Genomic DNA, 17,340 nt, shown 5'->3' with positions numbered 1-17,340 from the left:
GTCATTAAACACACAAAATAAACATTTTATCGCCTTTGTTTTATAAACTTAAGGCTTTTTTTAAATTTGCATTATATGTCTGGAAATTCTAAAACTATGTCAGCCAACGCAGGTGGAAATGAGCCTTCTCATCCTGTGCTTGATTTCAAATCTAATGTGCATATTCATCCTTATGTGTGAATCTTTCCTTAATATGAGACAGATATAGTTCATTACGCTAAGGAATTACCCTATATGATTGCTCATCCCATAAGAGTTTGTATCAGCAATGATGGCTGAATTAAACCTCTTGTCATGGATTAAATTCTGTCCCCAAAAATATGTGTTAACTTTCTAGGCCATGATTCCTAGTAGTATGTAATTATCCTCCATTTTGTGATCTGATTATTCTCCATTTTTTAATATTGTGCAGCTCTCCTCCATTTTATGTGTTGTAAATCCCAAAACCTCTATAAGGCAGGTTTAGGGAGGGGTGTGTCTTGAGTCACACCCTTAATTAAGTCACCACTCTTACTCAAGTCACACTTGAGTCACACCTTTCATCTTACAAGTGAAAAAGGAGAAAGAAGTTAGCAGAGGAGAAGGCAGAAGGGACCTCACTACCACCAGGAAACAAGAACAGGGAGCAATGCATGTCCTTTGGACATGGGGTCCCTGCACTAAACCCAGGGGAAGAGGGATGACAAGACACATGGGGATTTCCAAGGAATTTTGGGCCCACAGATGTTGAATGGAGACAAGTACCTTCCCCCGGAGCTGAAAGAGAAAGCTTTCCTGTACAGCTAGCACCTTGAATTAGAATTTCTAGCCACCTAAGCCATGACAGAATAAATATCTGTTTGTTAAAGCCATCCACTTGCGGTATTTCTGTTATAGCAGCACTAGATAGCTAAGATACGTGGCAATCATTTTTTTGCAGCTTGTGTGTGTATACCTTCACAGTCCGCAATCTACTCCTACACTCAAAGGTGGTCCTATGCTTATCATGTGGAAACATGGACTTGTTAAAAATTATTTTACCTGCTATGCATTTCTGAAGAATTCTCTATTTATTCCTTTTCTAATTTTTCACGTAAAATTTACTTTCAAACCTGTAGTAGGATATTAATACTATGTCCGTCCTCTATATCATAGTGTAATTAACAATAATAAAAAATTGTGTGAGGGGTAGTGAGAAGAGAGATAAGGGGAATGTAAAGAAAAAAAAAGCTTGAATATTATAAATATCAAAAGCAACCTCCTTTGTTAAGCACAGTTAAAAAACAATTGGAAATAAGAAGTACTACTGCATATATCAGAAACCCTGGTGGTGTAGTGGTTAAGTGCTAAAGCTGCTAACCAAGAGGTCGGCAGTTCAAATCCACCAGGTGCTCCTTGGAAACTCTAAGGGGCAGTTCTACTCTGTCCTGTAGGGTCACTATGATTCGGAATCGACTCAACGGCAGTGGCTTTTTGGTTTTTGGGTATTGCATATATCGTTTTACTTGATATTCAAAACCTTTCCAGGAATAAGATATATTAACTCAAATGTTACAGAAGAGGAAATTGGGCATCAGAATCATTACATGATTGACAGAAATTCACATGGTCTTTAAATGTGGAGCTGACTTTGATGCCCAGTTCTCATGGCTCAGCCCCTTCTAATTTTGGGGTTCATTGGGTTTCTTCTACTTCACTGTCTTCCAGGTTGGAAATGCTCCCTCTCATCACCTGGGACATAGTGCAATCTAAGCCAGTCTGATGAAGTTGAAGGAGATGAGAGCCTCCAGAGAGAGAGCCTGGGGAAAACGACACCCATTGATTTGCATGAGATGGCCCTGCCCCATTAGATGGGAATCTCTGCTTTCCTGAAAAACAATTGAGTGAAATTCAAAGCATCCAATGGTGGACTGTTCCATCTGGTTAAAGATTTCCACCTAACATCCTGGGTTTTAACAACCGGGTATAACACTTCCAGTCCTGTAGAGAAGAAAACCACCACCTGTCATTTTGTCATGCTGGAATGGCTTACATGTTGCTGTGTTGATGGAGGTTATGCCACTGGTACTTGAAATACCAGGAGGGTCACCCAAGGTGGACAGGTTTCAGTGGAGCTTCCAGATTCAAACCAGGAAAAAAAGCCTGGAAACCTGCTTCTGATAATCAGCCAATGAAAACCTTACGGGTCACAAGAGAGCATTGTCCAACTTGATTGTTTGGACACATAAGAAGGGGTCAATTACTAGAGGAAGACATCGTGTTGGATGAAGTAGAGAGAAAGGGAAACCCTTGATGAGATGGTTTGCCAAAATAGTTGCAATGATGGACTCAAACACGCCAGTGCTTGTGAGGAGGATGCAGGACTAAGGGTAACATTTTATTCTGTTGTGTATAAAGTTGCCATGACTCAGAGTCAACTTGACAGCATCTATCTGTCTATCTGTCTGTCTGTCTATCTGCCTGTCTGCCTGCCTGTCTACTTATTTTCCAAAGGGAAAATAGTGTTGTTCACTATTTATTTGGAAGGAAAAGTTAATGTAAATATTCCCACTGCAATTGAGAAGTCTAATAATGGTAAACCTAACCTCAAGACTTGGAAAAGGAGCTTTAAAGTGATTACTGAAACTTGCCAGTTAGTGGGGCACTTCCTTCTCATCTACCCTTCAGTGTGTCTTCCAAAGTAACAGTTATTTGCAACACAACAAAAATAACTTCATAGAATCCTTGCTCCTTTAGGTAAAGCCATTTAATTTCTGCAAAATACATGTGACTCATTTTGTTTCTACCTCCAAATTTAGATAAAAGAGGAATGTTTTCATTTTCTACCCAAAGAAGAGATATCTGAATATTCTAAGTCTTGGTGTAACCCTATGGAGGCATTCCCTTTGAGGTTTATGCCAGTTCAGTCTCTACGTACTTCAAATTTCTATATCCCTGAAACTTCCATAAACTTTATCGATGGAGAGTTTAAACAATGTGATCAAAATCACTTGGATAGTCAGTTTCTGTGAGGCTAAACACCCACTAAAGGTGGCAAAAGTATATAATTGTAACCAGATATTTGGGGAACAATACATACAATAAGTACAGAGAAGTAGTATAAGAGAAGAATTGGAATGAAGGGAAGCAAAGAAGACATAAACATCAGTGGTGTTTATGGAACACTGGCATTATTCATGTGTAAATGTTCTGATGACTTTAGATTTTTGACAAATTTTGATGAAAGTACTGCTGATATACCTTTTAACACAGCTGGCATTGGTGGTTGTTTCCTGCATTGTCCACAATATCCATACCTAAAATAATAGAACCCACACTCCCTTGACAACAGTCATAGCTATTCCTTTGTTTCACCACCGGCCCCATTACATCTTGCCAAAACCCTTCTCAAGGCCCCCGTCACATCCCTGTTCCTCAGGCTGTAGATTACAGGGTTTAACAAGGGGGTGAGAATGGTGTAAAAGGCAGAGAAGATCTTATCCTTGATTGGGGTGTGATAGGACTGAGGAAGCACGTAAGTGTATAAAGTGGCCCAATAGAACAGCGTCACCACCATTATGTGCGAAGAACAGGTGGTGAAGGCCTTCTTCTTCCCTTCTGCTGACTTCATTTGATGCACAGTGATGAGAATCTGGGCATAGGAAGCAATCACCATGGAGAAGGGGATAAGCAGCATCATGACACAAGAGGTATACATCACCATTTCATAGGCAGCTTTGTTGCCACATGCCAGTCTCAGCATGGTGGGAGCCTCACAGAAAAAGTGATTGATCTTGTGGGAGGCGCAGAATGGGAGGCTTATGGTGAGGGGGGTGAGGAGGAAACTGTCCAAAGCACCCCCAAACCAAGAACTGGCCAAGATTATCCAACAGACCCGTCGGCTCATAAGGACAGGATAGTGGAGTGGGTCGTAGATGGCTACATAGCAGTCATAGACCATGAGCCCCAGCAGGAAGAATTCTGCCCCCACAAAGCCCATGTAGAGGAAGTACTGGGCTGTGCAAGCAAGGAAGGAGATGGTCCCCTTTCCCAAAACATAATCAACCAGCATCTTGGGCACAATCGTGGAGATATACATCATATCAATGAAAGAGAGGTGGCTAAGTAGGAAGAACATGGGAGTGTGGAGGTCAGGATCTATGTGGATCAGGAAGACCATGACCCCATTAGTTACGATGGCCATGAAGAAGATGGCACAAATGGAACTAAAAAGGAAGCTAGAGGCTTTTTTGTGTGGGAAGAGCCCAATGAGGGTAAAGCCACTAAACAAGGTCCTGTTATCTTCATCCATTATGGTTGATTTTGACCTGAAGGCATGAGAAGAGAAGTATAGCATTAATGAAAACTGCTGTAGATAAAATTAATTTTTAAGATATCTACATAAGAATTATTAGATTAAAATTATTTATATAACTAATATTAAGAATTTTGGGGTGAGAATGTTGATTTGTAGGTCCTTGTCTATTTCTTCTAGTTGAAGTGCAGCCAGTGATGAATTGTCTAATAAGGAAGGTACACAGGAGCTTACTTGTGGTTATTTACTAATCCATAGTGCACAATTTCATCTATTTTTCACCACATCTTTGATCTGGTTAAACCCTTGTGAAATTGTGCACTACAGATTAGTAAGTAAACACAACCCCTTGTGTTCCTTGCTTACTGGTTAATCTGCCCCTGATTGCAATTTCAAAGTTAAGTCCACATAGCACAAAAATGAATGAAAATTTGCTAGTCGCTGCTTGCTTTAAGGGAGTTAAATTATTTTGCACAAATCTGGGTCCCAGAAATGATTCTTCACTTGGATTGGGATATTTAAAATGTGGACAAAGCTGCAAAAACAATTGATTCAATCAATTCAAATAATCACACATCTCAGTATGAGGCTTGATTGAATTTAAGCATTTTCAGGACAGCTTTGAGATTGATCAGCCTTGTCTAGAAGTAACTATTACATTGTAGACACCACTGAAAAGGATGGTGAATTGTATCTAGCATAATCCGACTGATCATTAACCATCCTTATTTGATATTTCATTCATTTGTTGATTGTTGTCACTCATTCCTACACCCAATCAGTATTTATGGGGATTCCTTTACTCATTGTTCTAAGCTCTGGAGATGCTGTCCTACTTGACTTACATTCTAGTTGTGGGATAAAGACAGTAAACAAATTACAAAGAAGTAAAGAATGCTTCTAGATAATGCAAATAAGTGTTGTGAGAAACATTTTTAAAAATACAATGAAGGATGACAAAACGAACAGGCACATGAAGATTTTGACAGAAGGGCATTCCTGCAGGATGAAGAGTAGATGTAAGATCCCTAAGTGAGTAGGAGCTTGTTATGTTCAGGAAACAAAAGACCCTGTAGGCACAGCACTGTGAATAAGGGGGCAGTGATGTGTCAGTAGTCACCTCTGTAAAACTTGTAGGACAGGGTAAGGAGGTCTCCATTATTTACATATTATCAGTAATCTGGAGTTGCAGTTGACAACCCGTAGCAATTTGTTTACCACTTAAATGTGTTCAGTCTGATTTTTGTTTGTTTGCCTTTTCTTGTGTTCATTTTGCACATTTGTGTCAATTTTTTTTATGATTTTACATTTTCGTGGCCTTGAAGTATGTACATGAGGGAAACATACATCTGAGTTAGCCTGGGGCAAATTGTATTGTCCCAGTATCCATTGTATTTAGCATTTGTCCTGCCTCCTTTCATTCTCAAAGGTGTCACGGTTTGGGAAAAGTCTCTGACAGCAGAGGGACACCTATGCTTTGAGTGGAGTATTTGCATCCTGAATATAAATGAGAACATTTCAAAATCCCATTAGTTTCATTTTTCTTCAAAGGTCAATGTGATTTTTTAATTGTTGGGACATAATGTTAATGATTGTATATTACCATAAAAAGAGGCAGGTGATACAGTCAAAAGTAAACACAAGTGGTGGCCAGTTTTCTAGTCCAGGAACAATATTTTGTAGAAGTGGATCTCTGTGAAATACTTGAGCTAAGAATACCTAGTTCCAGTACTAACTAGCAGTGTGTCCTAATGCAAGTTAATAACAATCTTAGAACCAGTTCCCTGGTCTATAATTAAGCCTTTGGTGACCCAATCATTTTCTGCTTTGAATTTTTATGTGTTTTCATTAATGGAAGCATTCCCAATCATTGAGTGTGTCTGAATTTTTGTTAGTGGTAAGCCTACCTTACGTGTTAAGTGGTACATATGAATTACCACTAATTATATTCAGAGTTCCCACTAGGGTTTATTGATATATATGTGTAACAAGCAAAATTTTTCAAAATTTATACTTTTTCTACCAAAAATTCAGATACCTCATATGGTACACTGTAAGAACCATAATTTGTGGCGCACACCCATGTCTTCAGTTTCAAACAGTCATAAAGGCCCCTGCCTTACGGCAGCATGCACCCAATGGTACCCCTCTTCCAATAAACACCACAGGCTAAGAAAGTTCATGGTCACTATATGTACCACTGGGCACGAAAGGGTTAAGGATCCCACAATTACCTTATGGATTATTGTGATGATTAAATGTCATTAGAAAGATGGGTAGATAGATAGATGATAGATAGATATAGATAGATGATAGATAGATTGATTGATAGATGGATAGATATAGATGATAGCTAGCTAGATAGATAGAGATAGATAGACGATAGATAGATAAATGATAGATAGGTAGATAGATAGACAATAGATTGATAGATGGATAGATATAGATGATAGATAGATGGATAGATATAGATGATAGATGGATAGATATAGATGATAGCTAGCTAGCTAGATAGCTAGAGATAGGTAGATAGATAGATGATAGTAGATAGATAGATCGATAGATAGATCGATAGATAGATAGATAGATAGATAGATAGATGATAGATAGATAGATAGATAGATAGATAGATAGATGATAGATAGATGATAGATAGAGATATATACAACTATTGAATCATGTTATATGTACAGAATGCTATTCTGCGGCTATAAAATAATTCTGGTGTTGCAAACAACCATAACTTGTAGCTATGTGCACTTTTCCATTTTTCAACCACTTGTGTGTATTCACCAACTTGAAGCATGATGAGAAGCACACATTACCTGTCGAACTTCAAACAGGGCCCTAGGATGGGAGACCCATTGCTCTCATACACTATCTTCTGAGTTATTTCAAATCCTAGAATCTTGGAAAAGTCTTCCCAAGCATGCTATTAATTGTTATTAGTGAGAATCCTCAGCAAGAGACAGGAACTTAAGAAAGATTAGGTTTGGGAAAAATGCATTCCAGGAAGACAATCATTTCTAAGTTTCACTGACAGTATAGACACTGAGGAGCAGGAGTGAGGCAATAGATAACAGGCTGGCATGAATTACGAGGATCTAAAAATTAATTTACAGATGCCTACAAACTCCCTAGTACAAGTACACACCCTCTTGATTTCTCATTACATGTCTGTAGACCCACTGAACAAATTCAACCACTCAATGACATTGAACATTAAGAATCTTGGGCAGAAGATGGCGGACTAGGTAGACGCTACCTCGGATCCCTCTTGCCACAAAGACTCAGAAAAACAAGTGAATCGATCACATACATAACAATCTACGAACCCTGAACAACAAACACAGATTTAGAGACGGAGAACGAACAAATAAGGGGAAGCAGCGACTGTTTTTGGAGCCTGGAGCCAGCGTCCCAGTCAGATAACCTTGGCGCCGGGCTTAGGTCTTCTCCCAGGGGAGCTGAACTCAAATTCTTGTGACTGCGCAAACAAGGGGCACAGCTCTACTCCCCTGAACTAACCCTGGGAGGGGGCCCGGCCGGTCCACGGGGGTGGTGCGGCGAAGTGGCTGGCGGGAGGAGAAGTCCCCGGGAGGCAGCGACTGATTTCGGAGCCGGGAGTACAGTGTCCCAGCAGGGGAACCTTGACACTGGGCTTTGGACTGGCAGCGGAGGATCTGAAAACGGCTTCAGCGGACCAGACCCTCGGGGGCAATCTCCACACAGCCAGCACACATAGGTGACAAGCCCTTCGGGAATCTCAGATAAAATAGTCATTCCAAGCAAGTCAAGCAACTTTGGCTATATTCCGAGGTGCTACTCTCCTATTTCTCTGAACCCTCTCCCACCCTTCCCAGGCAGCTTCATTAACATTGGAATTTCCTGAGCCAGAGGGAGAATGGCTCCGGCTCCCCGGCGGCTTTGCTTCCCCCTCCCTTTTTTTTTTTTTTTTTTGGCCTTTTCCTAACCCATTCTTCCGGCCTGAGAGAAGGAACCACAAAAAACCCAGGGATCAAAAATCCATCCCTAATTGGACTAAAAACACAGAACCAGCTAAAGCCAAGCATATATGATCCAAATCTCGGAATTTCATCCTTACAGGGAACAAGATGGCGGTTATAATCCAAAGGCAGTTCTGATAGGGATCTGACTGCATTTTTTTTTAGCGGATTTTCTGGAAAAACAAGTTTCCCATGTCTGATATCTCTGCTTATTCAACAGAGTCCTAACTTACCCACAATAGGGAACTGAGAGCTGAAGCTCCCCCCAGACCACCTAGCCTCTTGCCTTAGGGGTCTAAGGAGGGTGACATCTACCAATCAGTAGAGGTACTTGCATTGGGGGCATGAGGTACAGCTGCAGTGCACTCCCACCAAGGTGCTGTAGGAATAGAGACACACCTACCTCACTGACACTTTGGGGAACCCCGTCAGCATTTTGCCCCCCCTGGAGGGTGAACCCCAGCTGCTAATAGAATCTGGTGCACACAACTATCACCACTACTTCTTGAGGTGGATAGGTGTTAGGGTGCAGCACACACTTGATGACCCAAAATCAGATTCCACTCAAGAATAGTGAATAGACTCAGGCATATATATCTGGCAACAGCCCAAACCAGCTGGTAATAGGTCATAAGTAAGTCAAGGGCTACAACAAACAAGACAGCACAATCTAGTAGCCCATCCATGTATATTGAAAGAAAATAAAACAAGATAAGACTCAGTGAGCAATTACAGAATAAACCACTACTATAACTTTTTTTTTAATTATTTATTTTTTTAATTTTTTTTATAACTTAGTGATGGCTCAGAGACAGCAGTCGATATCAAACCACATAAACAAGCAGACCATGACAGCTTCTACAACCCCCCAAACAAAAGAATCAAAATCTTTCCCAAATGAAGATACAATCCTGGAATTATCAGATACAGAATATAAAAAACTAATTTACAGAATGCTTCAAGACATCACAAACAAAATAAGGCAAACTGCAGAAAAAGCCAAGGAACACACTGATAAAACAGTTGAAGAACTCAAAAAGATTATTCAAGAACATAGTGGAAAAATTAATAAGTTGCAAGAATCTATAGAGAGACAGAATGTACAAATCCAAAAGATTAACAATAAAATTACAGAATTAGACAACACAATAGGAAGTCAGAGGAGCAGACTCGAGCAATTAGAATGCAGACTGGGAAATCTGGAGGACCAGGGAATTAACACCAACATAGCTGAAAAAAAATCAGATAAAAGAATTAAAAAAAATGAAGAAACCCTAAGAATCATGTAGGACTCTATCAAGAAGGATAACTTGCATGTGATTGGAGTCCCAGAACAGGGAGGGAGGACAGAAAACACAGACAAAATAGCTGAAGAACTGCTGACAGAAAACTTCCCTGACATCATGAAAGAAGAAAGGATATCTATCCAAGATGCTCATCGAACCCCATTTAAGACTGATCCAAAAAGAAAAACACCAAGACATATTATCATCAAACTTGCCAAAACCAAAGATAAAATTTTAAAAGCAGCCAGGGAGAAAAGAAAGGTCTCCTTCAAGGGAGAATCAATAAGTTCAGACTACTCAGCAGAAACCATGCAGGCAAGAAGGCAATGGGATGTCATATACAGAACACTGAAGGAGAAAAACTGCCAGCCAAGGATCATATATCCAGCAAAACTCTCTCTGAAATATGAAGGCGAAATTAAGATATTTACAGATAAACACAAGCTTAGAGAATTTGAAAAAACCAAACCAAAGCTATAAGAAATACTAAAGGGTATTGTTTGGTCAGAAAACCAATAATATCAGATACCAGCACAAGTTCACAAAACAGAACATTCTGATATCAACTCAAATAGGGGAATCACAAAAACAAATTTAGATTAATTAAAAAAAAATGCTCATAACAGGGAATCATTGAAGGCAATATGTAAAAGATCACAATAATCAAAAAGAGGGACTAAATACAGGTGGCATAGAACTGCCATATGGAGAGTGATACAAGGTGATATACAACAATACAAGTTAGGTTTTTACTTAGAAAAATAGGGGTAAATATTAAGGTAACCACAAAGAGGTATAACAACTCCATAACTCAAGATAAAAGCCAAGAAAAACGTAACGACTCAACAAACATAAAGTCAAACACTACGAAAACGAGGATCCCACAATTTAGTAAGAAAAACGTCTCAGCACAAAAAAGTAAGTGGAAAAATGAAACTGTCAACAACACACATAAAAAAGCATCAAAATGACAACACTAAACACTTATTTATCTATAATTACGCTGAATGTAAATGGACTAAAGGCACCAATAAAGAGACAGAGAGTCTCAGACTGGATAAAGAAACATAATCCATCTATATGCTGCCTACAAGAGACACACCTTAGACTTAGAGACACAAACAAACTAAAACTCAAAGGATGGAAAAAAATATATCAAGCAAACAATAAGCAAAAAAGAAGAGGAGTAGCAATATTAATTTCTGACAAAATAGACTTTAGACTTTAATCCACCACAAAGGATAAAGAAGGACACTACATAATGATAAAAGGGACAATTGATCAGGAAGACATAACCATATTAAATATTTATGCACCCAATGACAGGGCTGCAAGATACATAAATCAAATTTTAACAGAACTGCAAAGTGAGATAGACACCTCCACAGTTATAGTAGGAGACTTCAACACACCACTTTCGGAGAAGGACAGGACATCCAGTAAGAAGCTCAATAGAGACACGGAAGACCTACTTACAACAATCAACCAACTTGACCTCATTGACTTATACAGAACTCTCCACCCAACTGCTGCAAAGTATACTTTTTTTCTAGTGCACATGGAACATTCTCTAGAATAGACCACATATTAGGTCATAAAACAAACCTTTGCAGAATCCAAAACATCGAAATATTACAAAGCATCTTCTCAGACCACAAGGCAATGAAACTAGAAATCAATAACAGAAAAACGAGGGAAAAGAAATCAAATACTTGGAAACTGAACAATACCCTCCTGAAAAAAGACTGGGTTATAGAAGACATCAAGGAGGGAATAAGGAAATTCATAGAATGCAACGACAATGAAAATACTTCCTATCAAAACCTCTGGGACACAGCAAAAGCAGTGCTCAGAGGCCAATTTATATCGATAAATGCACACATACAAAAAGAAGAAAGAGCCAAAATCAGAGAACTGTCCCGACAACTGGAACAAATAGAGAGTGAGCAACAAAAGAATCCATCAGGCACTAGAAGAAAACAAATAATAAAAATTAGAGCTGAACTAAATGAATTAGAGAACAGAAAAACAATTGAAAGAATTAACAAAGCCAAAAGCTGGTTCTTTGAAAAAATTAACAAAATTGATAAACCATTGGCTAGACTGACTAAAGAAATACAGGAAAGGAAACAACCTGAATAACAAACGAGAAGGACCACATCACAACAGAACCAACTGAAATTAAAAGAATCATACCAGATTATTATGAAAAATTGTACTCTAACAAATTTGCAAACCTAGCAGAAATGGATGAATTCCTGGAAAAACACTACCTACCTAAACTAACACACTCAGAAGTAGAACAACTAAGTAGACCCATAACAAAAAAAAAAAAAAAAAAAAAAGATTGAAACGGTAATCAAAAAATTCCCAACAAAAAGAAGCCTTGGCCCATATGGCTTTACTGCAGAGTTCTACCAAACTTTCAGAGAAGAGTTAACATCACTACTACTAAAGGTATTTCAAAGCATAGAAAATGACGGAATACTGCTTAACTCATTCTATGAAGCCACCATATCCCTGATACCAATACCAGGTAAAGACATCACAAAAAAAGAAAATTACAGACCTATATCCCTCATGAACATAGATGCAAAAATCCTCAACAAAGTTCTAGCCAATAGAATTCAACAACATATCAAAAAATTAATCCACCATGACCAAGTGGGATTTATACCAGGTATGCAAGGCTGGGTTAATATTAGAAAAACCATTAATATAATCCACCATATAAATAAAAGACAAAAACCACATAATCTTATCAATTGATGCAGAAAAGGCATTTGACGAAGTCCAACACCCATTTATGATAAAAACTCTCAGTAAAATAGGCATTGAAGGAAAATTCCTCAACATGATAAAGGGCATCTATACAATTTTTTTTTTTTTTTATACAAAGCCAACAGCCAACATCACTCTAAATGGAGACAGCCTGAAAACATTTCGCTTGAGAATGGGAACCAGGCAAGGATGCCCTTTATCACCGCTCTTATTCAACATTGTGCTAGATGTCCTAGCCAGAGCAATTAGGCTAGACAAAGAAATAAAGGGCATCTGGATTGGCAAGGAGGAAGTCAAATTATCTCTGTTTGCAGATGACATGATCTTATACACAGAAAACCCTGAGGAATCCTCCAGAAAACTACTGAAACTAATAGAAGAGTTTGGCAGAGTCTCAAGTTATAAGATAAACATACAAAAATCACTTGAATTCATCTACGTCAACAAAAACAGCATCGAAGAGGAAATCACCAAATCAATACCATTCACAGTAGCCCCCAAGAAGATAAAATACTTAGGAATAAATCTTACCAAAGATGTAAAAGACCTCTACAAAGAAAACTACAAAGTACTACTACAAGAATCTAAAAAGGACCTACTTAAGTGGAAAAACATACCTTGCTCATGGATAGGAAGACTTAACATAGTAAATATGCCTATTCTACCAAAAGCCATCTATACATACAATGCACTTCCGATCCAAATTCCAATGACATTTTTTAATGTGATGGAGAAACAAATCACCAACTTCATATGGAAGAGAAAGAAGCCTCGGATAAGTAAAGCATTACTGAAAAAGAAGAAGAAAGTGGGAGGCCTCACTCTACCTGATTTTAGAACCTATTATACAGCCACAGTAGTCAAAACAGTCTGGTACTGGTATAACAACAGGCACATAGACCAATGGAACAGCATTGAGAACCCAGATATAAATCCATCCACATATGAGCAGCTGATATTTGACAAAGGACCAGTGTCAGTTAATTGGGGAAAAGATAGTCTTTTTAACAAATGGTGCTGGCATAACTGGATATCCACCTGCAAAAAAATCAAACAGGACTCATACCTCACACCATGCACAAAAACTAACTCCAAGTGGATCAAAGACCTAAACATAAAGACTAAAACGATAAACATCATGGAAGAAAAAATAGGGACAACATTAGAAGCCCTAATACAAGGCATAAACAGAATACAAAACATTACCAAAAATGACGAAGAGAAACCAGGTAACTTGGAGCTCCTAAAAATCAAACACCTATGCTCATCTAAAGACTTCACCAAAAGATTAAAAGACCACCTACAGACTGGGAATGAATTTTCAGCGATGACATCTCCGACCAGCGCCTGATCTCTAAAATCTATATTATTCTGTTAAAACTCAACCACAAAAAGACAAACAAACCAATCAAGAAGTGGGCAAAGGATATGAACACACACTTCACTAAAGAAGATATTCAGGCAGCTAACAGATACATGAGAAAATGTTCTCAATCATTAGCCATTAGAGAAATGCAAATTAAAACCACGATGAGATTCCATCTCACTCCAACCAGGCTGGCATTAATCCAAAAAACACAAAATAATGAATGTTGGAGAGGCTGCGGAGAGATTGGAACTCTTATACACTGCTGGTGGGAATGTCAAATGGTACAACCACTTTGGAAATCTATCTGGCGTTTTCTTAAAAAGTTAGAAATAGAACTACCATACCACCCAGAAATCCCACTCCTTGGAATATACCCTAGAGAAATAAGAGCCTTCACACAAACAGATGTATGCACACCCATGTTTATTGCAGCTCTGTTTACAATAGCAAAAAGCTGGAAGCCACCAAGGTGTCCATCAACGGATGAATGGTTAAATAAATTGTGGTATATTCACACAATGCAATACTATGCATCGATAAAGAACAGTGACGAATCTGTGAAACATTTCATAACATGGAGGAACATGGAAGGCATTATGCTGAGCGAAATTAGTCAGAGGCGAAAGTACAAATATTGAATAAGACCACTATTATAAGATCTTGAGAAATAGTACAAACTGAGAAGAACACATACTTTTGTGGTTACGAGGCGGTGGAGGGAGGGAGGGTGGGAGAGGGTTATTTACTGATTAGTTAGTAGATAAGAACTACTTTAGGTGAAGGGAAGGACAGTACTCAATACAGGGAAGGTCAGCTCAACTGGACTGGTCCAAAAGCAGTTTCTGGGATAAAATGAATGCTTCTAAGATCAGCGGAGCAAGGGCAGGGGTTTGGGGACTATGGCTTAAGGGGACTTCTAAGTCAATTGGCAAAATAATTCTGTTATGAAAACACTCTGCATCCCACTTTGAAATGTGGCATCTGGGGTCTTAAATGTTAACAAGCAGCCATCTAAGATGCATCAATTGGTCTCAACCCACCTGGATCAAAGGAGAATGAAGAACACCAAGGTCACAGGATAACTATGAGCCCAAGAGACAGAAAGGGCCCCATGAACCAGAGACCTACATCATCCTGAGACCAGAAGAATTATATGGTGCCCGACTGCAACCGATGACTGCCCTGACAGGGAGCACAACAGAGAACTCCTGAGGGAGCAGAAGATCAGTGGGATGCAGACCCTAAATTCTCATAAAAAGACCAGACTTAATGGTCTGACTGAGACTAGAGGAACTCCGGCAGTCATGGTCCCCAAACCTTTTGTTGGCCCAGGACAGGAACCATTCCCGGAGACAACTCATCGGACATGGGAGGGACTGGACAATGGGTTGGAGAGAGATGCTGATGAAGAGTGAGGTACTTGTATCAGGTAGACACTTGAGACTGTGTTGGCATCTCCTGTCTGGAGGGGAGATGGGAGGGTAGAGAGGGTTAGAAACTGGCAAAATGGTCACGGAAGGAGAGACTGTAAGGAGGGAGCAGGCTGACCTATTAGGGGGAGAGTAAATGGGAGTATGTAGTAAGGTGTATATAAGCTGATATGCAACAGACTGACTTGATTTGTAAACGTTCACTTAAAGCTCAATAAAAATTATTAAGAAAAAGATGCATAATAAACTCACACATTTATATATTTCTTGGAAAATACTTTGAAGTAAATGGAAGATGAAAGAAATGGAAGGCGGGACAAATGAAAGAAAGGGGGGTTGAGGAAGAGAGAGAGAAAGGGAGAAAAGAGGAGGCTGGAGGGTGGAAGAAAACATTCAAAAGTTCAAAATAGAATAAAAGGAAAAAAAAAATCATCTACTAAAGAATAAAATGCTGACTGGCCACAAACATCTTCTTGAGAGTGAAAGAACACCTAAACAGAAGAAACATCCTATTGGAGTTAAAAGTGTGGGTTCTGGAGCCAGAATTTTCTTGTATTTTATCCTAGTTTCACCACTCAAATGTTTGACCACAGGCCATTTCATTTACTTGGCCTCTTTTGGACTCAATTTGCCCATCCGTTCTGTAATAACAGAAACAATACAGTTTGCAAGGAAGTACATGTCAATATCTTAGACTAGCGCCTAGAATGTAATGAGTGCTTAATAAAAGTCATTATCAATATTATCAGATACATTCGAATTGTCAGTAGTGTGAATTGAAAAGAAATACATTGAAATACATTAAGGGCAATAAACACTAAGGTATATCCGGATATTTGTGTAGAGGAAACAAACAGAGAATTAAGAATTGGGAAGAAACTATATAACATTATTATTAATAAACACAGAATTCTGTAGACACATAGGCATGTCTGCAAAAATAATGTAAATATGATTGCAGAAAAAAACTGCATAGAATTCAAAATGATTCTTAACAACAATGATATATAGCAAGGTCTGAAAATGTAATGTAAATTATCTACTTTAAAAAAAAAAACGATTCCATTTACATAGAATGGAAAATGAGGAAGCTGTACTCCTTCATTCATTCAACCAACCACTTATCATGAGCTTGCTCTTCACCAGGAAGTGTCCTAGAAGCTGAATATAGTCAACAATGCCACTCACAGCATACATTCTAGTGAGGCTGGTCAAATGTAAACATTTAACGTAGTGATAATCAAACTTTCCTCTCAATAAATGAGCCAGAATGATAGGTTTTCATGCATGATTCAAACACAAAGAGAACTGCAGTGTATGAAAAGTTTTTCAAAGCAATAAAAAACTCATTAGTAGTATTGAAATGGGACATAAGAATGTGTGTGCATATTTATTCTAAAACACTGGAAAGTATAATAGCTAATGCATAGTATAACAGCAAGAGGTTAAAAATACAAGCATATAGTCAGTTTATAGAAAAAAACAACTATGTCAATTTTAGCAATGATGTTATAAGTGGGATGAAAAATCCCTTTTAAAGCATAGGTTCACTTTTAAAGAAAGCAAAAAAGGTACAAAATGGAAAAGACAGAATTAAAAAAATACAATTAAAAAATAATGAGAGTGATATATGTACCTACAGGTGATCTATTTCTGAACAACCAGACACTGAAAACCCCATGAAACATAGTTCTACTCTGACACACCTGAGTCAGAGTTAACTTGATGGCAACATATATATGTATGTGTGTGTGTGTGAGAGTGTGTGTGTGTGTGCATGTAAGGAAATATAACAAATGGAGCTAAGAGAGTGATTCTGTAACACAAATTTTAAATGGAGAAGCTTTTTATATGCTTAATATAACCAGTTAGTTTTCAAAATGACATTCTTTTTTTGACTAAATTACATCAGAAATGGAAGAAAATAACAGATTTACATCTAAATCAGAGAATCAGAAACACTTCAATATAGCCCTAAAGCACTAGTCAGACCAATAGGAAGCCTAAACTTGAACTTAACCGTAATCCACTACATAAGAAAGTCTATGGGATACAGCCAAAGAGGCATCCAGAGGACATTTAATAGCACTCAGTAATGTAAAGTAAGTGATGTAAAACATTTCAACAAATAAGTTAGCAAAATACCCACAAAACAGATTTATTTAAGAGGAAGAGAATCTAAAAGATTTAAACA

The 17,340-nt window shown here is 38.3% G+C and overlaps 1 protein-coding gene across 1 annotated transcript; it reads right to left on the bottom strand.

Moving 5' to 3' along the window:
- Positions 1–3,316: 3,316 nt before the first annotated feature.
- LOC126068203 (olfactory receptor 2T6-like) lies at positions 3,317–4,270 on the bottom strand. Its single transcript, XM_049870665.1, has one exon. The coding sequence runs from the start codon at positions 4,268–4,270 to the stop codon at positions 3,317–3,319; it is 954 nt and encodes a 317-aa protein (XP_049726622.1).
- Positions 4,271–17,340: the final 13,070 nt, after the last annotated feature.

Source organism: Elephas maximus, chromosome 2 (genome assembly GCF_024166365.1).
Source record: "Elephas maximus indicus isolate mEleMax1 chromosome 2, mEleMax1 primary haplotype, whole genome shotgun sequence".
Lineage (NCBI taxonomy): Eukaryota > Metazoa > Chordata > Mammalia > Proboscidea > Elephantidae > Elephas > Elephas maximus.
The sequence above is the reverse complement of the archived record's forward strand: the minus strand, read 5'-3'. Positions and strand labels throughout refer to the sequence as shown.

Excerpts from the sequence above, each read along its gene's own strand:
- LOC126068203 (XM_049870665.1), bottom strand. The coding sequence starts at position 4,270 with ATGGATGAAGATAACAGGACCTTGTTTAGTGGCTTTACCCTCATTGGG.